The sequence below is a fragment of the Anser cygnoides genome, chromosome 1 (assembly GCF_040182565.1).
Source record: "Anser cygnoides isolate HZ-2024a breed goose chromosome 1, Taihu_goose_T2T_genome, whole genome shotgun sequence".
NCBI lineage: Eukaryota > Metazoa > Chordata > Aves > Anseriformes > Anatidae > Anser > Anser cygnoides.
Window position 1 is genome coordinate 88203781 of NC_089873.1, and position 21155 is coordinate 88224935.

General features: G+C 43.1%; 2 protein-coding genes across 7 annotated transcripts in view; one reads left to right on the forward strand and one right to left on the reverse strand.

The window, feature by feature from the left end:
* Positions 1-12019, forward strand: part of MPZL1 (myelin protein zero like 1) — a 38926-nt gene extending 26907 nt beyond the window's left edge. For all 6 annotated transcript variants that reach the window (XM_066990382.1, XM_048071679.2, XM_048071682.2 and 3 more), the window contains exons 5-7: positions 718-795; positions 2180-2285; positions 6952-12019. In XM_066990382.1, coding sequence (XP_066846483.1) covers positions 718-795; positions 2180-2285; positions 6952-7053 — 286 coding nt within the window. In that variant the 3' untranslated portion in view covers positions 7054-12019. The remainder of the gene's footprint in view (positions 1-717; positions 796-2179; positions 2286-6951) is intronic.
* A 1483-nt stretch (positions 12020-13502) lies between these two features.
* Positions 13503-20916, reverse strand: MPC2 (mitochondrial pyruvate carrier 2). The gene is made up of 5 exons (XM_048071581.2): positions 20695-20916; positions 17851-17891; positions 15573-15657; positions 14399-14510; positions 13503-13751 (listed from the first exon to the last, which is right to left on the reverse strand). Exons 1-5 carry the CDS (start codon positions 20798-20800, stop codon positions 13694-13696), a joined length of 402 nt encoding a protein of 133 aa, XP_047927538.2. The 5' UTR covers positions 20801-20916; the 3' UTR covers positions 13503-13693.
* Between the last annotated feature and the right edge of the window lie 239 nt (positions 20917-21155).

Here is a 21155-nt window from a genome sequence, read left to right on the forward strand (position 1 = left end):
GTGCTGGAGCTGAGCCTGGAGCAGGAGTTCACGTGCAGTAATTTCGTATAATAGATTTAACTGCTCTCCCAGGAAAGTAAACTCTGAAGTTTGAATACTGCTTTTGCTGACCGTGGCAGCTCTGCATGACATGCTAAGAGAAACCAAATGTGCTGTGACCCCCTTCAAACTTATGGACTTTCTTCTCCATGACACTAACCTAGTGTGTGGTGGTAGCGGTGAGATGTACTTACTCTTAGATAACAACTCTGCCTTGAACTGAGGTGGGCTGGGGCGCTGCGCGGCATCTGGAACCCTGCATGGCCACAATTTCCGTTCATGATCTGACTTTGGTGTTTTTTTGTTTTTTGTTTTCCTTTCTGCCTTGGTGTGCTGGGATCGGATCCTGCTTATCTTCCTCTCCTTACAGAGATCCTGATATAGACGCCAGATTGGGAATGTAACAGGGCTGGGTCTTCTCTTCCAGTCCCACTAGACACCATGGTAACTAATCAAGTTGGTGGTTGCTGTTAATACCTGTGTGTATGTGTACACATTTCCTCTTCTTTTGCTGACTAACCGGCTAGCTCTGTGCTAACATAACTTCACTGTAATTTGTGCTGGAATCTGTTGGCAAAGGGACAATGCATTTCACTGGGTGCTTGGGTTTCATTGTCTCGTGTCTGGCTGGGGTGGTATTGCTGCTTATCCCAGATGGTGTCCCTCCATCTCTTCCAGCAGTGAACTTGCCAATGCATTGACTAGAGCACAGGAAATTCAGAGTTCTTTCCATGACAGAAGGAAAACACACTCCCTGTAAGTGTTCTTCTGGCTCGGACAGCTCTGCCATTTGGAAACTTACAAATGCAGTCATCTAAGTGCATGAGCTGCTTAAAAAGGAATTATGACTTTTAGGTAATGTGGATCTTAGGAATTTTGTGAATAAAGAAAACAATTCATGGTTATGTCATTTTGGTCACAGAAGGGCTGCTCTGTCTCTGAGACAGAGCGGAAACCCCTTGCTGGGTCTGCAGTATTTCTATTTTTTTTAATCTGTGGCATGTTTGTAGAGCTAAATCTTCTATGGTTAGACTTCCCAAAGGTTAAAAAATGATTGCCTGTGAGGAGGTGGTCTGCTTGATGTCACTGTCCTTATTTGTTTGTTTCTGTACTTGCTTTGTACACTGTCTTTTTAAAAAGACTGTGGGGAAAGGATGCTCAGCGATCAGAGGGTAGCAAAGGGAACTCCTGTGTTTGTTGTGGAGGAGGTGGCCCGTTTTCTTTCCGGGTGCGTGGGTTAAGAGGAGATAGACTGAACATGTAGAGACCCATTACTGCACTGCCCAGAAGCTGCCAAGGTTAAGTCTGAAGACATCTGCTCATATACTTAGCTCAGTAGTATTCATTTCTCTGTCATTGGCTTGTTTTCTTTTCAGTCCTGCTCTAAGCGGATGGGAAGAAGCAAGCAATGAATGAAAACTGGCAACCTTCTTTCAGAGGTGTTAGTTCTCACCACAAGACAGTTTTCTGAGTTTTCAAACAAGATTTGCCTATTTAGATATTCACGTAGCTGTATCTGGGCACATAGCTTACACGTCACTTATGACTCTTAAAGTAATCACTCCAGAGACTAGTGTCTGTTGTGAGTGGGCAGAATTATTTTGGAATCATAGCCCAAACAAAAAGCAAGGGAATTAATGTGGACTTTGCTAGGAAGTACCTTTGTAGTATGGAGAGCTAGTGGCTCTTGCAAGCATTCACTTTAATTGTAGCAGTGGTATAACACTTGCTTCAGTGACTGGGGCTACTTAGCTTGTAGTTAGAAGTTAAATGAGTCTGAAGCGTCAGTGAAGAAAACACATTTGTGGGTTTGTAAAGTTTTAGACTGGTTGGGTTAGATGGGAATATCTAGGGAACAAGAATTTTGAAGGAGCTGCTGTCGCATGTTAAAGTTGTTCCTTCACGTTGCTCACCAGTGAGACTCTAGGAGGAAGGACAGAGAAATGACATGGGAGAGATGGAGTATTATTTGTGTTTATTCCAGAATCCATTATGTTCACTTTTACTTTGGCATAATCTGCCACCAATTTCATCTCGCCATCACTCGTTTTTTGTTTTTGTTCCTTTTTTTTTTTTGTGTGTGTGTGCGTTTGTGCCTCTTGAACATTGTCGTGCAAACTCTGCTCTGCCACCTCGTCAGCTGCGGTACATCTGAGAGCTTGATGTCACCGGTTAAGCAGGCTCCGCAGAAGTCACCCTCCGACACAGAGGGTCTGGTAAACAGCGTACCCGCCAGATCACACCAGGTAAACTGCTTCCTGCTTCTTTCCGAAGCAGGATCCTCCCGGAGCGTGGGGGAGATGGTATGGAAAAGCTAAAGGCAGGGTGGGACACGTGAATTAGGTGCTGTCTGTTAAGGTGATGAGGGTGGGGGGGGTGTTTGATCTGAACAAGGGATGGGCAGTAATCCCTCAAAGATGTAGTGCATGTGAAAGAATAGCATTTTGATATTAGCTGAGGTAGAGTTTTATGTCCTTTTTGTACTTACGTACGAAAAAGATGGCTCTGATCTTGTGCATTAACATAGACAGATGTTAGTGAAGTACAAGTGTGAGATCCTGAAGAAGATGAGGAATTGGTAGTGGGTAGCTGCTGGAGATACATGGAGATAACATTATGTACTAGATGTGTAACACTCTACAAAACTGCCTAGGCTGTTCTGGGATTGTGCTGGGGAGGAATTTTACTTAATCTCTCATTGATGTGAAGGTGTATGCTCTAAGTGGCACGCAGTGCCTTTACGTGAAAATGAGCCAGTGCAATGCAAACACTGACCAGTGATGGTTAGTCTGAAGTTACTCTTGCTGCCCAGAGTGCTTTTCTGCTGAGCCACCTAGCTTTTGTGGGCTTGAAATTATGAAACTTTGTCTTGTTCTTGCTGCTGTTGGCAAAGTTCTGCTGACTTTGAAGGACCAAGGTGGCTCTTACTCAGACTAGTCATCTCATGGGAAATTAGTCAGAGGGCAGAGAGCATGCATCAAACAGGGATTCTGTGCAATATACAATTATCGGCCAACGATGTGCAGGATTTCCATATCGGTAAGGTGTTTCTTACCTCTTGATTTGTGCATGCTCAGCAATTTTCCCATGGAGGCATGGGTCCTGAGTGAGTTTAAGTCCAAAAGGGACTAATTCTTAACAAGTCACCTTTTAGGAAGTGTGTGGACTCTGAGAGGTTTCTAAATCAGAGTTGACACCTGCTTTCTTCATTTCTCTTGAAGAGGTAATGGAGATATGTGTTAATACTACAGGAAAAAAAATACAGTGCTGAGTGAGGTGGATAAAGTCAAGGTCCTTGCTCTGTTGGGGGCTTACAGTCTGCTTTTGAAGTACATCTTGTTCTTGACATGTGCAGTACTTCCAGAAGACAAAGTTCTAGTATGTAGGCCCACATTGTTGCCTGATGACTTCAGAGAACAGTTATTCTCTGAAAATAAAAGCAATATAATCAACTGATAAGGTTTTAAAATAGTTCTGATTTTGACTGGAGTGGGTCTGTTAATAGCAGTCTGCCTTTAAGACCGAGATAAAGCTTGCCTGATTCTATGAATGTTCAGCTGAGTGACTCAACAACATTTGTTTTCACTGTTTCTTCTTAGCAGATACGTTCTGTCCTGTCATATTTGTATATGGTGTTTCTTTTCCATGCCATCATTCTGCAGTGACTTGTATTCTACTATTACTGTTACTTGGATGAGAGAGAAATACATTTCTGTTGAAGGCAGGAACTAAATGCATTTCCCGGCTGGGTGTCCTTGTTTAGCTAACAATCTGGGTTGCAACAGGCAAACTGGGAGGCAGAGTGTGTTGTCCCAAGAAATGCTCACTCCAAGGTGGCTGTCATTTGTATTTGTGCTTTGTGAGTTGTTGATTACTCATTTCTGGGCAGGCTGAAATACTGTTCATCTTAAAGTGTTGCTTCTTCAGAAGTACATTTATGATGTACAGAGCAGTATGGCACAGAGATCCCAAGTGGGTAGGTCTGTCAGTGTAGAAGCTGGGAGCACTAAAGCTACATTAACTTCAATGTAGACCTCAGGCTTTTGGTCTTTAGGAATACCTGAACAAGCTTAGTTTGTGCTCTGTTCTGAGCTTTGGGCTGGACACCAGGACCCTGGGAGGGAGCAGTTCATGGTGCAGGGAATCCTGACTTAAATTTCAGATAAATTTCCTGGGGCTGGAATCTGTGGTAGTTCCAACATCTTCCAGAATCTAAAGAACTTGAGAATACTGTAGACCACATGGCATGGTGGTCTAACTTCATGACTCCTTTCTCTTTGCTGTAACTTACAATTCATGACTCTGCTGACAGACTTTTAGCAAGGTATGGGTATACCTGCTCCTCTTTTTCCGTTGGTTTGAATGAAAAAAATCACAAGACTTCAGGAAATGCAGGTTATTTTATGGCAGTGCTGCGCTTTCTTTTAGTTTTGAAGAGTCAGAATGATCTTAGTTGGACTTCGGTGAAAGTTCTGAATTGTTTAGACTTTTCTGAAGTTTTTACCTATGTAAGAAGTCTTCACTAAGATTCAGCTGGCAATAAATCAAATAGGTGAGGCTTTATAGCAAATTCTTGCTCCTCCTTTTCTCTGCGTCAGCTGATCTACCATTTGTTTAGGTGATAGTGAACATATCCAGACAACGATAGCTTGATTTGGATCAGGTGACCACAGCAAGTCAGCCTCTCCATCACCACTTGATGTGCAGGATAACTATATTTAACCAGGCATAAAATTAGAATAGTGATAAAACTGATCCCGAGTAGTGAACTCCTGTGGTAGAAAACTGACCCATCAGAATTTCTTGAGCAAACTTGAAATGTCATAGTGAGTATTTTATGAAGCTGTAGATTTTTTTGAACTGATACAAAGTGCTGTAGAGCTGAATTTACCATATCCTTAAACTATGGTTTCAGGCAAATGAGAATTCCTAAATTACTTACAAATAAACTTTAGGCTCACTTTGTCTTTACCTTTTTGTAGACTGAGCTCTGATTGCAATTATTGCAATTAGATTGCAATTAGCTCTAATTGCAATCCAGATACAGTGTTGGAGATCAGAACAATGTGAGAATCAACAGTGGGGTAAAAAAAGGTGGTTTGAATGAGACTCTAAATCCCAGCTTTTCTAGGACATCTATATATACTTTTTTTCAGCATTTCTACAGTCTGTTATTTCTATTCAGCATTTTATATCTGCTTGTAAGTTTCCATCCTTCTTTCCATCCCCTTCCTCTACTCTTTTTCTTTATAACTTGGGAAGTGTTTTACCTGGAAGGAAGAAAGTTTGGGTTTAAACTGCTTCTCAAGGAGAATGAGTTATACGGCAGGTGCATGCTTTGCCTTCGTGTTGGAAGGAAAACCGCTGTACAGAAGTGTACCTATGGTCCTTCGAAGATTTCCTTTTCATCTTTGGCTAGTTGCTTTGGAAGATAGATGGAAAGCTTTCTGTGTCAATTCCGTAGAGATGCTTTCTAATTTGGCAGCATACCAAAAGTACTGGAGAGAAGAGAGTGGGAGAAATATCTGTGAAGGCTTCTTCTCCCTTGGACCTAAGGGAAACAGAAATGGAGTTAAATGGGTGAAATGGTTTCGAGGCAAAAGCCTCGAACAAGAAGAACTGAACAAGAAGATCTGTCCTCGCAATTTTCCCCCTCTTCCCTCCACCTAACAGAACAGTCCCTTTCTCTCCTGTGCAGGTCATGTTTGTGTGTGGTCTCTCCCCAGAGATCTCCTGGTAGGTGGTCACAGCCTTCTGCCCTGTGCTTGTCAGTTGTGGTGTGCAGAACTGGAGCTGCGGGTCAGCCCTTTCCGTAAAGGTCCCACCTTTGTTTTGTCAGGCACTTGCTCTTTGTAGGCTTCAGTCCTGCCCTCAGCCCATCTGGAACAGCTGCAGCTTGCTTTCCTGTGGGCTGTGTTTTGGAGGACACGGTCCTTTAGGAAAGTGCTGGGGTGTTTGCATGCCCTGCTGAAAGACGGTGGTCCTCCACTTCACTCCAGCAGATATAACAGAGGCGTGTGGCTGTGTTGCAGTCTTTTCAAGGGAAAACCTGGCAATATCTGTCAGTGCTGGGCAGTGCTGAACAGACCGGCCCGAGAAGGTGCCAAGCATACCCGATGTGTGGAGGTCTGGTGTGATGGTTTTGGGCAGTTCTCTTGTTTGCAGATCTGCACCATACCTTGGACTGGTTGGTAGCAAAAGAGAGCCTTGATGGCCTAGCTGACCAAGGATTTAGTTTTACACTTTTTTTTTTGTTTTTTAATCTGTGCAGGGTTGGCTCAAAAGTGACTCAAAAGCTCAAAAGCTCAAAAGACTCCGCGTTACTGCACCATTTTAGTATTTTCTGGCTTGCTACTGTGTGAGCCTTGATCCCATCATTTGCTTGGGCAGTGACTGTGGTGTCCTGAGGTGGCTGCAGGTTTATTTTATCCCTCAGTTATATCCAAGTGGTACAGCTGTGCTGAGATTTACAGGACTTGAATGGTAGTAAGTGCATGAAGTACACTCTGCTGTCTACTGGTAAAGATGTAGCGTAGTTTATCTTGTAAAATATTAAATCTGGCATGCATATGACTAAGCCTTGTATCTTTCTCTGCACCACAACATCTAAGAATTGCTGCTTTTCAGAACAAAGGATTCTGTATTTTGCTGATGGTGAGAAGGCAAGCAGCCTTAGCATTATTAAAGGGAGGAAATCCTGCTGTTTGGCATGCTCCCAACAGGAGCAAGGTGGCAGACTAGAGCTCATTTATAGGTGAGGGCTCATTCCACTTGCTTTTAAGTGTCACTAGCAGTCATAAGAGCTGTGTGGTCTTGTTTTAGCTTTGGTCTTGCTGTAGCCCTTGCAGAAGGGAGGGGCTGTATGACCTATTCTGAGCAATACTGATTGTGCTTTTTTTATTCTGTTTCCAGGGCCCAGTCATTTACGCGCAGCTAGATCACTCCGGAGGACAGCACAGCGACAAGATTAACAAGTCAGAGTCTGTGGTCTATGCTGATATTCGGAAGAACTGAGATGAGATCCTAACCTATCCAATGCAAAACACGCATTCAGACTGGAATTGCTTAAACAAAATTTGACCCAGAGAACTCACATGTGGCCTTTGATGCCTAGGCTAGGACCAATGCATGTGCATACAGAGGGAAAGATATATATGAATTGTGTGTAAATAGTCTATTTAATCGTACAGAAGTGAGACCAATGTTGCATGTTGAAATGCGGTAAGAATTCTGCTTATAAATTGCCAATATTCTTTTTTGTATCTTGTATGACGAGAGAGAAAGTGGAAATTCACATCACAGTTTTTAAATATTTTTATCTTGATTATTAACGGAGAAACTGGAAGATAACTGAGATTCTAGGTTGACCTCGAGATTCTTTTTTTTGCTTATGGGGCCTATTTTTAGTTGTTGTTGTTGAGGTGAATATAAAGGTAACTTTCACAGGGTATTCATATTTCCTTGGTCAGATTCTCAGTACAAGCTGCCTTCTTGCATGAGGTAGACATTCTCACTTGGTTTTGCAAGCCACATTGTGACTCCTAGCTATCAGAAATGGTTATCTTACCACTGCAAGTGAAGGAAATGCTTAGGCCTACCTGACCTGTATAACACAGGTCGCAGAATCGTTTACTTCCGTATCAAACCCATATATTCAAGCTTAGTCCTTTAAGGTACAGGGATAGTGCTGACCTAATGACTTTTGTGCAATTGTAGTTTACCTGTGAAAATTTAAGAGCTAGTGAGCTAGAGGGATAAGAAGCAGTAACTCTAGGTGGTTGAAAAGTTCACTGAAAGTCTGAGGCAATGAAATGTTTCTTCCTCATAACTGTGTCACTTCATATAAGCACAACAAAATGGGCTCCAAGGGCTCTGGAAGTTGTAGTATTCCCTCATCTCTCCCTTGTCACTCCATTATACCTTTTTTACTTCCTAAGAGATGCTTTATCAGTTCTCAAAAGCCTCTAATGGAGGCTGAATGACCTCTGGAAGAAATTTAGAGCTTCACTTTTGTTTTATTGCTTTTTTTTTTTTTGTCGTTGTTGTTATTGTTGTCTTTGTGTGTTTTCATAATCTTTATTTGCACAGAGGATGCGGAGGGCAGTTTATTTCCTTCCTCTCTGCAAGTCTACTACTTGAATACAATTTCCCAGCTTCTTGTTTTGAGATTATACTGCTCATAGATTGATAGGGATCTCAAATCATCCTTTTCTGCTAAAGAGGATCTTTCTTTAGCTGACCCATTTGTATCCTGAAATCCAGTGTTCAGGACTTGAAGTGGCACTCCAGCTGAGGTCTTTTCAGACTAGCATATAGTAAGAAGGGTTTCTGTTTTGTACATCCTAATGTGGTGTAGGCTTTTCCATACCAGTAGGTAATTTTCGGTTTGATCTACCATAACCCCTTCTCTCTGATTTTTAGCCATTTCCTAATTCAATCTATTTCACAAAATCAGTCACGGAATGGTTGAAGTTAGAAGGGATCTCTGGAGATCATCTGATCCAACCATCCCTGTTCAGCTAGAGCAGGTGCCCAGGACGATGTCCAGTTGGGTTTTGAGTATCTCCACAGATGGAAACTCTTCAACCTCCCTGGGCAACCTGTTTGGCCACTTAAAGTAAAAAAGCGTTTCCATGTGTTCAGATGGAATATCCGGGTTTTAAACTTCTGTCAGAAGTTGCCTCTTGTCCTGTCCGCGAACATTAGTGAGAAGAGTCTGGCTTCCTCTTCAGTCATTTTTCACAACAAAGTTGGGTACACAGACTTTCATCGGGATCACGCTTGGCTGGTTTCCTGACAACACCTGCCTTTGTAAGGAGCATCACTAAAATCAGGGTGAACCCTACTGCTGCTTTCCCTATGAACCAAGCTGTTTCTCCCCAGTATTTGTTTTACACTTACCAAGAAACAAAGCTTTTGACATGGTTGATGGGGAAACTTGATTTTTATCTGCCTGTGCTTATCCCTGTGCATTACATCTTTCTCCCTAGACATTTTAGAGTAAAAGGGAGAAGGGTGATTAATTTAACTGTCAAAATCTCAGTGCTGTGAGGAAATACGGCTGTCTGTCCTTGGCTCTGATTTTTTTTTTATTTTTTATTTTCTTTCTGGAATATACTGGAGAAGCTGAGCAGAATCCTGTTACTTCTGGTGCTAACTATAGGAAATATGTCATTGTTTTTGTTTAGTTACAGGTATGTTCATATAGCCTCTACTGAGGAGTCTCATTGTAAAGCTGCTTGGATCCTCTGTGTGAAGGCAGATTGAATTTTGAAGTATTTTTTATTATTTTATTTTATTTTTTATTTTAAAGAAAGAAACAAACTCCGTTATCCCCAAGAACAGTAGTACAAATTGGTCTGAATCCCTCTCCATTGTGAAGGCTGTTGATTTATTTATTTTTTTTGGTCATGGAAACATGAGCAAAGTTGCTTAGCTGGAATGGACAGCTTCTACAATGTAGCTGCTAAACAACTTATTCAGGCTGAAGTCAACAGAACTTGAGGCAGTATGAGACAAAACTCTTTTGAACTTTCTGTCAGTCAGGTTGTCTTAGCTTGTTTAATGAGGTGTGGTAACCTGTGCTGATGAAAGGGACTGATGCTTAGCTGGCTTACTTGTCTCAGGTGACAGAGGACTTCCAATTTCCTTGATGGGTAGCAAGCAAAGATTAAAGTCAGTCAAGGTCATCAGATCCTGATGTAATAGTGACCAGAAATTCAATTCTATGTCCCCTGCTGGTATTCTCTTAATTCTCTGAGGCTGTTTTGCAGGTGGAAATGAACAGCATGTATTCCTAGGAAAATGAAGCGTGTTGTTCTTGACCAGTTCCAGTACTGCTGCTAGTACTTTTTAGGTCCATCTATTTTGAAAAGAAGTGCTGTGTGGCTTGGATGGAGCTGGGGAAGGTCTGTGTGATGTAAAAGTTGTCTCCAACAGTTTAATGTCCTTTTTTGTACTGTGGTGCCCAGAACTGCACACAGTACTCGAGGTGAGGCCGCACCAGCGCAGAGTAGAGCGGGACAATCACTTCCCTCGACCGACTAGCAATGCCGTGCTTGATGCACCCCAGGGTACGGTTGGCCCTCCTGGCTGCCAGGGCACACTGCTGGCTCATATTCAACTTGCTGTCAACCACAACCCCCAGATCCCTCTCTGTGGGGCTGCTTTCCAGCGTCTCATCACCCAGTCTGTACGTATAGCCAGGGTTGCCCCGTCCCAGGTGCAGGACCCGGCATTTGCTCTCGTTAAACTTCGTGTGGTTGGTGATTGTCCAGCTCTCCCATCTGTCCAGATCTCTCTGCAAGGCCTTTCCACCCTTTGACAGAGTCAACAGCTCCTCCCAGTTTAGTATTATCAGCAAACTTACTCAAAACACCTAGACCTACATCCAAATCATTTATAAAAACATTGAAGAGAACTGGCCCTAAAATGGAGCCCTGGAGGACCCCACTGGTGACTGGCCGCCAGCCTGATGTAACCCCATTTACCATAACCTTTTGAGCCCTACCCGTCAGTCAATAGTTCACCTATTGTGTTATGTTTTTATCTAGCTGTATGCTGGACATTTTGGCCAAGTAGCATTCTGTGAGAAACCATATCGAAAGCTTTACTGAAATCTGAAAAAAATACATCGACTGGCTTCCCTTTTACATATAAAAGTGACCTTGTACTTATTGTAGAGCAGTTTTGGAGCGCCAGCCTGGGCTCTAGCTGCTAAGACAGGTTGCACCCTCTAGAGACAAGAATATGAATGGCATCAGTCATCTTTTTCTCATCCCCAGTTTTGAACAGAACAGCAAAGTGAGGGTTCTGCCCATACTAACAATGAATATTTTCTTCCTTATTACTGATCAGCAGAAAGGGATTTTGAAGATGATTACGTATAAAATATCAATCTAAGTAAATTAGTAGTTGTACTCGGTACATCAAATCTCCATCGCTCTGTTTGATTTTAGCAGTTGTTCTGTGAGGGAGATGGTCAGCATGTTCATTGAATGGCATTAAGAGCCATTACAGGCTGGCACATATTTCCCTATAATTAATTGCATGATGTGTCATCGATAACTGGAGAACTGTAGGGTTTTGTTTTCTCAGAGCTTTAGTGCTATTTCAGTTTGTGACTAGAAAAGCTGGAATTAGGTTTTTAACTTTTTTAAACCTGTGAGAACTGCTTAGGTAACCATCTGTCTTGTAACTGCAGTACATGTATATGTGCAACTTAGAAGCTGCATTGCCTTAGAGTGGATTCATTGAGGTAAAGTGTGGGCCGTTTGATTTATAACCAAAATACTTTCAATCTGTTTCAAAATCTTGTCTTGGAATTTTGCATTATTAATGTATCTACCTAAGACCTCAAATACAAAACATTCTTACTGTATAGTAGGTGATGGAATTGTTTTCTCTGTAAACTGACAAAGATGTGAAGGTGGGTAAGACAACTGGGCTGTGGCCATACTGCTGTGGTGCTAATATTTAGGTAACATTTTACATGGGAGACTACAAAATCATATTAACGATGCTCAGCATTTGTACTCTTCTTGAGGCTTCTCCTCTCCTTCTCTTCACTGCCCTAAAGCTACTAAGCCCTTTCATTTAAACGTGGTTTTGCACTCTAAAATGAAGTTCAATGCCTTTTGTTATCAGTGTGCTGTGCAATCTCTTCTATCTCCCTACAATGCCAGCTCTTTTTATGTGGTAAATGTAATTGGTAACATAGACTGGATACTTTTCATAAACCTCCATCTTGGAGGTATGCAAGAGAACAAACACCTGTAAGACAGGTGTATAATCTGTGTGAGGGAGCTAGATATGAAATGCATGTCCTGATTACATGAAAAGCCAGGGTATCAACTGGTAGTGGTTTTGCTTTTACAGACTCATCTGGAAACAGTTATCTTGGATATTTTTTCTTGAGTGGACTTTCATGTTTTCTATTGTAATCTTGTGAATATTTTAATACACTTTTTTTTTCCCATTACTGGTTTGTTGGATGAGTCTCATCTGGTCAGGAACTGGGAAGGGTTGGGGGGCTGAAATAGACTACCTTTCTTCCTGGCAATGATGTTCTTCAATCACTGCAGTCTGTCAGCTCAGCAGACATCACACAGCTGGAGAGTTCACCATTTGAGATGATGCCCTGTATTACCACTTCAGCTAAGAGAACTAAGATATGCAAGTAAAAATGTTTGAGGCGACAGCACAGGTCTCTAGCAGAATACAGCTAGGAGAGAAGCACCTCCATGGCGGGACAGCCTCTGGAAAAGGGGATCTGACTGAGTATCAGGCACATATCTTAGAAGGGAAAATGCTGCCCTGCACAATTACTTTACAATTACTGGCTAATACTTTATACATAAGAAAGGCAAGGACTTTAGTGTCACAGCGAGGTGCTGTAGCTGTTAACTATTGAACAGTTTCCTCCCCCCTCCACCCTTCCCAGGTTGAAGTGGTACCTCGAATAGGATTGGGAAAAGTAGGGCAGAGGACAGACTTAATCAGAGGCCGTTGCCAAACTCCAGTATTTCAAAGCATTCACTTTACTGAAACCTGAATTCTGAAGAAGCTACTCTGTCTCAGTTATCTTCTTTCCCCTGGATATTGACTCCTAGCTTTGGCAGAAGAGGTCTCTGACCTCTGATCTCAGGGGAAGCCAATAGATGCCATGTTTTGAGCACGACTGCCTTATGCTTCTCAGCAACAGATGGGATTTTGCAGCATAACGTATAGCCTTTGCTCTGAAGCTGTCTCACAGTGGCGCATTTTTCTCTTTACAGGAAATTAAATAGGGAGAGAGGTTGACTTTCAGACATTTCATTCATAAACATGCCCCAGACGGGAGCAGACCACTTCCTCCAAATTTTTGGAGGATTGACACGTACAAGTTTCCTGACTGCACAACTTCACAGAAATCTGTATGTACTTAAGGAGGGCACAGAAAGCGAGTAACAGATGTTTTGGCTGTTTATTTTTCACATTCCCAGGAAGCAGGTACTTAAATGTGCCCATCTAGTTGTGCCCTCTAGTTGTACAGGATGACAGAAGCTTAAAAACAAACAAAAAACCACCACCAAAAACAAACCAAAACCACACTACTGGCATGTAAAGGCTTGCCCTCCTTTTGATAAAGGTGGTGGTGGCTGGGAAATGAATCAAGATATAGATAACTTGAATCTGAAAAGAATATCCTTAAACTACCAAGGAAGAATATCAGAGAATAAAATGCAGATGCCACTGTCACTGACTTCTGAACATATGGTAAAACCCTCACACAGGGTCTCAGCATGACATTTGAAAAGAATACTTCCGTCTGGGACTTTGGCTGACAGTCGCCGATACCATGTCACTCCTGCACGTGTTCAGCAGAGTCAGATAAGGTGGGGCCCAACAAACAATTCAAGGCACAATCCACAACCAGTTTCTTTTAAAGAGACAAAGTGAGTTCTCTAACATAAGACATAGGATTTTACTTAAATTTAAAAGGTTGCACTTTATTTAAGTGAATGGAGATACTTTGTTATTTGCACTTAGAAAACGCTTGCTTTGAAGACATTTAGATTTCCCCATCCATTTTCTCAGAGGAAAAAAGGTTAAAATTAGTGAAGCTAGGTCCCATGGGGAAGGGTTTGTGCGTTGCTGGATTTGACCTGTACGGTTAAGCATCTTTTTGCAGCAGCTGATCTTGTTGTTTTGCTTTTAGCTCCTGATTATACCTGTAGTAAAGAAAAGCACAGACTGAGGATAGAGCTCCAGTTACAGTAACAGCATCTTCATAACCTATTCAGCAAAGGAGGTTTAAAATTCCTATCCTGAGTTTCTACCCTCAAGTCCATGTGTAGCTCAGCGTAGGTAAGAAGCTACTAATTAGTTGCTAAGTTAGTTGGCATTATTTCTGTCCAGTAGTGAAGGAGCCAGAGAACTCCAAGTTTTCCCCTCAAGAAATAACTTTTGAAAAATAAAAAAAATCAAAATGCTGCTCTACTTAAGAACCCTTTGATCTGGCTGGAACTGACCAGATTCATCAGTGAAAGCTGACAGAAGCACAAAGCTTACAAGGTAGTCTAGGCTTTTTGTTGGTCAGACCTACAGCTTTTAAAGAATGCCTTAAACCTAGAAACTTTACATAGGTCTTTCCTTAAAATGTGCTCTAGCTATAACGAAAATATTTAGAAGTGTTCCCCCTACTCATCTGGAAAACTGAAAATGTAGCAAAAAAGTTCTGCTGTGTTTAATTAATTGTTCAGTTCTTCTTTCCTACTGTACTGACATGAAGGCTGGTGGAATTTATGAATTCATGGTTAAGATTAGGTGGCATGAGTGCTTAATTACAATGCATAGAGAAGTCCTTCTTAATACATACCTCCATATTCGGAAGAGTTGAGAGCCACCGGCACAGCCAACAAAGAAGTTCACAGCAAACAGGCTCCAATTTTTAGGAATAATAACCAGTGAGTACCTTGACCAAATAAGGCCTGTTGAATGAAAAGAAAAGTTTAAACGACATTACATCTTTGTAGGTAAATATGCAGGCGTTCCCCTAACCTTGAGGACAGACTCATGGGCCAGTTTAAGTACACAAAAGTTTTACAACTCATGTTGGACAACTGTTTTTCTTCTAATTAGCTGTTTCTCAGTTAGAAGCACAACAAATGCCAGTGGGAAAGCTATGGGTATGTATTGCATTTTTCCAGAATAACATAGCCAGACAATAACATAAATCAGTCTAAGTATCAAATCAAGATCCCCTATACTCTACAGCAGTATAAACTTTAATATGCTGGCACAGTTCTAGGGAAGTGGCATTTTGCTGTAGTATATCTAGTTTGCTGCACCCATTTAGAGATTATAGAAACCACCAGTCAAGAAGGATTTACATATCATGCAAAGCACATAGCATTGAGTCATGTGTCAAAACAAAGTCCAGCGAAGGAAGAAGGTGGCAGCCTTAGTTTTGATTTTCAGCTTTATCTGTCACAAGTCTAACCCCGACAAGATCTGGTAGAACAACTTGAGTATGGAATACTGGTTTTGGCAGTGTGAAAATTCATGGCAAACAGCAGTGCAGTAGTCTGTATACCACTCCAAGTTCTCATAGCACATAGAAGTTCTTCCCAGTTACGTTAGTATAATTACTCTAGCATTGTTTAAGCCCTTCGAGTCTGTTCTAAAAAAGCCACTGTGTTCTGTTCTGGACTGATGTCAAAATTTCTTGACCTGAAGCAGAGGAGGTCCCTTACTGGAATGAGTAGTATCATTGTAACTCAAGGGATCAAATTTGTATCCTAACTCAAAAAACTCACTTTGGACAATTCCAAATTAAGACACTCGTATAAAACAGTAAGTACTCACAGGACTCTTACAGATTTAATAATAAGTATAGGTCTGTCTTACAGTTATCATGTAAAAGCAACGGTGAGATCTGGCATGTTATAGCTGAGCCTTTTCTAAAGAAGTGGCTTAGTGCTTACAATTCAAAAAGGAATGAATACAGTTCAGATGGTGCTTTGTAAAATTATGGTGTACGCTGGCTTTACCTGTGGCCATCAACACTGCAGACTGCGCTGTGCTGAGCTTTTCTGCCGGTCTGGTCATATCAGCCATTCCAGCACATACCAAGCCCTGTAAAGAGAAATTCATTGAGCATAAATCCAGCACCAGGACATACCATGACATATCAGATGCTTCACAAAGGGAATCTTCCTGAGTACAAGAGAGAGACAGAGACCCTGGAACGAGCCCAGCGAAGGCCTACTAAGATGATTAAGGGACTGGAGCATCTCTCGTATGAGCAAAGGCTGAGGGAGCTGGGCCTGTTCAGCCTGGAAGAGAGGAGGCTCAGGGGGATCTGATTAACGCGTGTAGGTTTCTGAAAGGAGGGTGTCAAGGTGACAGGGCCAGACTCTTCTTGGTGGTGCCCAGCGATAGGATGAGACAGCGGGCACAAGGTGAAACACAGGAAGTTCCTTATGAAAAATGAGGAAAACCTTCTTTACTGTGACGATGACAGAGCACTGGAACAGGTTGCCCAGAGAGGCTGTGGAGTCTCCCTCTGTTGTGATATTCAAAACCCACCTGGATGTGGTCCTGTGCAATGTGATGTAGCTGGCCCTGCTTGAGCACAGGAGGGTTGGACTAGATGGTCTCCAGAGACCCCTGCCAACCTCAATCATTCAGTGACTTTTGTGAAGTTACCTTAAAGCTCAGTGTTTATTCTGTGTGCATTATGCAGGAGATGGGATGCATTGCATGAGCAGAGTAATTACTCTTTGACACCCAGTATGCTTCTAGTCCCTTGTGGTGGAAATAAGAACACAGTTACGGGGGGTGCAACTGACTTGCAGTAAAATCCCAGGCAGTGACAACTTTGTATGGGTTTAAGAACAAGGTTAACATAAGCATAGCTGCTTTAAGCACTAATTGGTTTTCATGCAGCAAGTAGAACCTTGTCTAAATAAGACCCTTCGTACTAAAGCTCAGGCTAAGATATTGTTGGTACACACGTACGTGTGATACCATGCAGTCTTTGCTCAACTTCATCTGAAGAGGTAAAAGTGAATATCTTTTTTTAATATAATTTCAGTGGAAAACTTCCCAGTGAAGTGACAAATAGCTCGACTGACCTATTTGAGAATGTTGCTAGCAAATACATTGTTTGATTTATTTTGTTGTGTTATTGCCATCTACTGGAAATGCAATTTGTTGTTCTGTTACAGGGGTTCACCAAAATAAATGAACAAAAAAGCCCTAAAGCTTTTATCTCACTGCCACTAAGGGCTACTTTGTACTCTAATCAAGAGAACAGTTTTTAAGGGTAGAGATTTCCTGTGCTGCCTCACTTACAGGGTTGATGTTGCTGCAGTGGTGTCACAGAGGTACAGATTTTCAAGCCACTTGTGTAACAGCAGTCAACTTGCCTTTGCCATATAGGGGAAAAGTCATTTTAATTTCTCAATGAAGAACTTCACTGTGAGCTTAGAGAGGCCTTCCTGCACTTTTGGAGAAGAAGAAACCACCTGTGTATTAGCTCTTGTGATACAGCAGCAGACAGCAAACCTGCTCAAAAGAGTTGCCTCTGTGCTCAGGAGCACACTGCCTGGGAGACCCTCTGAAAAAGGGGAAGGTTAACCACACAGTTACCGCAGCAGCGGATCAGACTGACAACGAAAACCAGCTACAGCTTGGAGCACAACGTGTTGCCCATGGCCTATACAGAGCTGGGTTTTCACAACAGCACGCTTACAAACCAGCTGGCAATAGGAAAAGAAGGTTATATCCTTGCTTGTTATCAAACAAGGAGACTGAGCAGCTTTATGATTTTAGAGCTCATTTACTTCATCTGTACAAATACAATAACCAGGAGGAGGAAAGCAGTGAATTAGGACTAGCCATATACCTCACACATGCACAAACACAGGACAGGTGGGGCAATGAACTGGGAAGCAGAACCACACAAGAAGCAGAGAGCTACTGCTGCCCAAAATACATGCTTTCAGAGTTTTGAATTATGCCAGTTCACGCCTACCTTGAACAACAGCGAGTGTTTCGCAAAATAAAGCTTTTGTGAAAATTTCAATATAGAGCACAGTTTTTCCACAAAGCCTTGTTTCTTTTTTTCCCCTTATACCCATGGCATGTTGCACCACATGTTCTTAAGGCTAATATTGTTCCTCCACATATATTAAAAATTAGAGCCTTGGCATTAAACCTTTCTGGAGGCTCAGATACCTGCTGGGAAACTATTGCTTGCCCAATGGGTAATTTCAGATTGCCCTCTGATCAACATCCAGACATAAGTTGGCATCTTATACTTACCCATTTCATAATAGGCGCCCAGAAAAACACTGTTTTGGGACCTGAGGGAGAAAAGAGAGTTAAATTACTCAGTGAGATTTGGTTGTTACAATGCCCACAGTAAGTTTTGAGTTGTTAGGGTTTTTTTTCCTTTTTGATAATGAATTAAACTAATACACACATGCATATATTAAAACAGCTTCTACCACTGTACAGGCTGTATCACCTAATACTCACATTTCATCAACTCAGTGCATCAACCTTCAGTTACATAATCAGTCCATGTGATTTTGCAATAGATGTTCTGTTGCAAAAAAAGGACTTTCAAGCAAACAAGGGTACAACAGCAAACAAGATGCATTTATAACGGAAAAGTTAGGATCAGGCCCAGGAAGAATGAAGCCAGTTTCTATATAATGATTAAAAAACTACTCTGTAACTGGACTAATGGAATTAGCATTTGAAATCTTTGCAAATTGAATCTTGTAAAATAAAACCCCAAAATATTTTATTACTGGTATCATAACAAGTCAGTCCAAATCTCAACCCATCTCTTAATGCTACAGAAGACATCCTGCACAGCAGCATTAGACATTTAAAGAGAGTACAAATTGCAAATACAGGTATCAGGGTGTTCTCGTGGACCTCTAACACGCACCTCTGAATAACCACGTTTGTCTAGCAGAAACAATACTTCCCACCCCAGTATTCTATCAATAGTCAAAGGAGGATTACAGGAGAAAAGGAACAAGTGTATGGAAAGAAAGGGAGAAAAATCAACCGAATGGGATCCGGAGGGTAAAATCTCTCTCTCAGTGGTGCTAAAATGGCAACTGGTTGGTTAACACGAAGCACCGCAATGCCACACCTATAACGCGCAGACCATCAGCTGCGCTGGACATCGTTAACCTAGGACTACTGCTCCAAGTCTTCAAAAGAGGGACCACAACCCAAGATATCAACCTGTTGCACTGGGGTACAGTCAAGGCACTGCTTCTGATTTCATCAAACCACATTCAGTTTTAGGTCTTGTAGGCCACTGCTCAGCACTCGGATGACACGCGAGATGAAGCCAAGTTTTTGCTTTAATACGTTACATATTACGGTTCAAAGCTTTTAAGTATGCATTATAAACACTAGGACTTTGGTTGTTTGCTTTTTACGTGTGCTAATTTTTTACTAACAATTCAGCCTAATAAAAGGCCTTACAGTAACTCTTTATACTGTGCTTTTTAAAACAGGTTTGAAACCGTAACTTGGAGAAATTAACTGTCAGGTTTCTGCAGCAAGCACCCGTGAAGCCACTTGCAATTTGCAGGATAAGGCTTATTGTTATGAATATCAGTTGCTCCATAACCTTAAAGCCAACTAAGCCCTGTAGAAGGGCAGCACAACTGCAACAAAAATGGGCTTGGCAGCTTTGCATAAAGCCCTCTAAGACCCACGAGGCTCGTGACAGCGATCAAGTTTAAAACAGCAGTTAACAGCTACTAGCAGATCACTTTTTGCGTTAAGAACAGAACGTTTCTCCCTACACATGGATTTTTTTTCCAGGATGAAAATTTCAGTCATTGTTTTCTTTCAGGCAGCTACTTAGTATTTCTGTATCAGGCTGCAAATACAGCTCTTTATAAATCCAACTTACAGAGGTTCCACAAAAGTAGATTTAATTGCTATCATCTATTTTCTTCTGAAGCACAAGTTCAAATTTGGAGTACCAGAGAACTGGGGGGATGGTGTACAAGTGATCGAATCGACATTCCCTAAACAAGCAGTAAGATTTTCAAGACATCTGATGTTATTTTTTATTAACATTAGGTAACTTGAAAGTTCAAAACTACGGACTACAAAAGTCAGAAGCAGTTGGTGCCAAGCCAAGCCTTTTATGAGGGAGGACTGTTGAGTGCTGTCAGGGGGATACCTCTCCCAGAGGCATGCCAGTAAACAAGATTTGCCAGGCAGCGCGAGCTTGTCCTAGATCCTGACACACAGAAATTTTCAAGGATGAATTTGACAGCAGCACATCGGAGCAAGGACATTACCAGAGGATATCATGTGTGTAAATAAATTATAAAAAAAAAAGTTATAATAAATGTAAGAAGTCTTTGTTCCAGAGAGTTTAGTTTGATCGGGAAAAGTGAACTTAGGAGGCCAAAGGGGAGGAAGCTCAGCCCACACTCCTCTGGGGCTGCAAAGAGCAATGTTCCCTGCTCTGCAGCAGCCAGGGAGTTGGCGTGCTGTACCCCTTGCCCTCTGCTGTCCTCCAGCAACCTCAGCCTGTGTGGTGTCAGCTAAACAAACAGCTTTTCAGAGGACCAGGTGTTTTCCTGGAAGCTTTCTTTGTGCCAGAAAAGAAGCAAGCATTGTCCTTCACTTGCTACAAGTGATTTATAATTTAATGAGAATGGCACTTGGAGGAGTCAGTCCTAAATTAGTGCAGAAACCTGGTTATCCCGAAGAGAAACACAAGCCTTTCATCTTTAACCTGCGCGTTTGCAGTCGGCGTGACATCTGCCTCATGGCTTTCTCAAGGACCCCCCTGCGAGGCATTCAGGGCTGAAACCTAGCGGCAGGGGTTCGGCTCTGACACCTGCTTGTCCCGTGGCTTCTCTTACAGAAGTCGTCGGTGCGGATCACGGCTGCTGCTCTCACCGAGACGCCTATATACGTACACGGTCCCTAAAGCTGGGCCCGCTCTGCTTCCCCGGGGGGTGACAGGCCAAGGTCGGCGCCCCCCCGGCTCACACCGCCGACCCCCAGCCTGCGGGGCGGAGGTCCCTAAAAGCGGCGCAGCCCCAGCCCCAGCCCCAGCCCCAGCCCCGTCCCCGCTCCCCCCGCTCCCAAGGTGACCCCTCGGGCCGTTACCCGCCGGGTGGTTGTAGAAGGGCCGCAGGCGCGGCGGCAGCACCAGCTCGATGCGGTCGAGCAGGCGGTGGTACGAGGCGCGCAGCCCCGCCGCGGCGGCCGCCATTTTGTGCACGGCGGGGGCCCGCCGCTCGCTCCGCTCCCGTTGCGCCGCTCGAGCCGCTCGGTACAGCACGCCGGGTCGGCCGCCGCCCCGCCCACCGCCGGCCACGACCGCGCTGATTGGTGGAGCCATAGGGGGGCGGAGGGAGGGGCCCGGCGCGATTGGCTGCGGCCGCCCCGCCCGCCTCGCGCTGCCGGGAGGAGTCGTCCCGGCCTTCCGCGGGAAGGGCGAGAGCGCCGGCCCGCTCCCGCCTCAAAGATGGCGGCCCGCCAAGATGGCGGGAGCCCAACCCCAAGATGGCCGCCCGCTGCGCGGCTTCACCCCGCTCGTCACTTCCCGGGCGGGGCAGCGCTCCCTG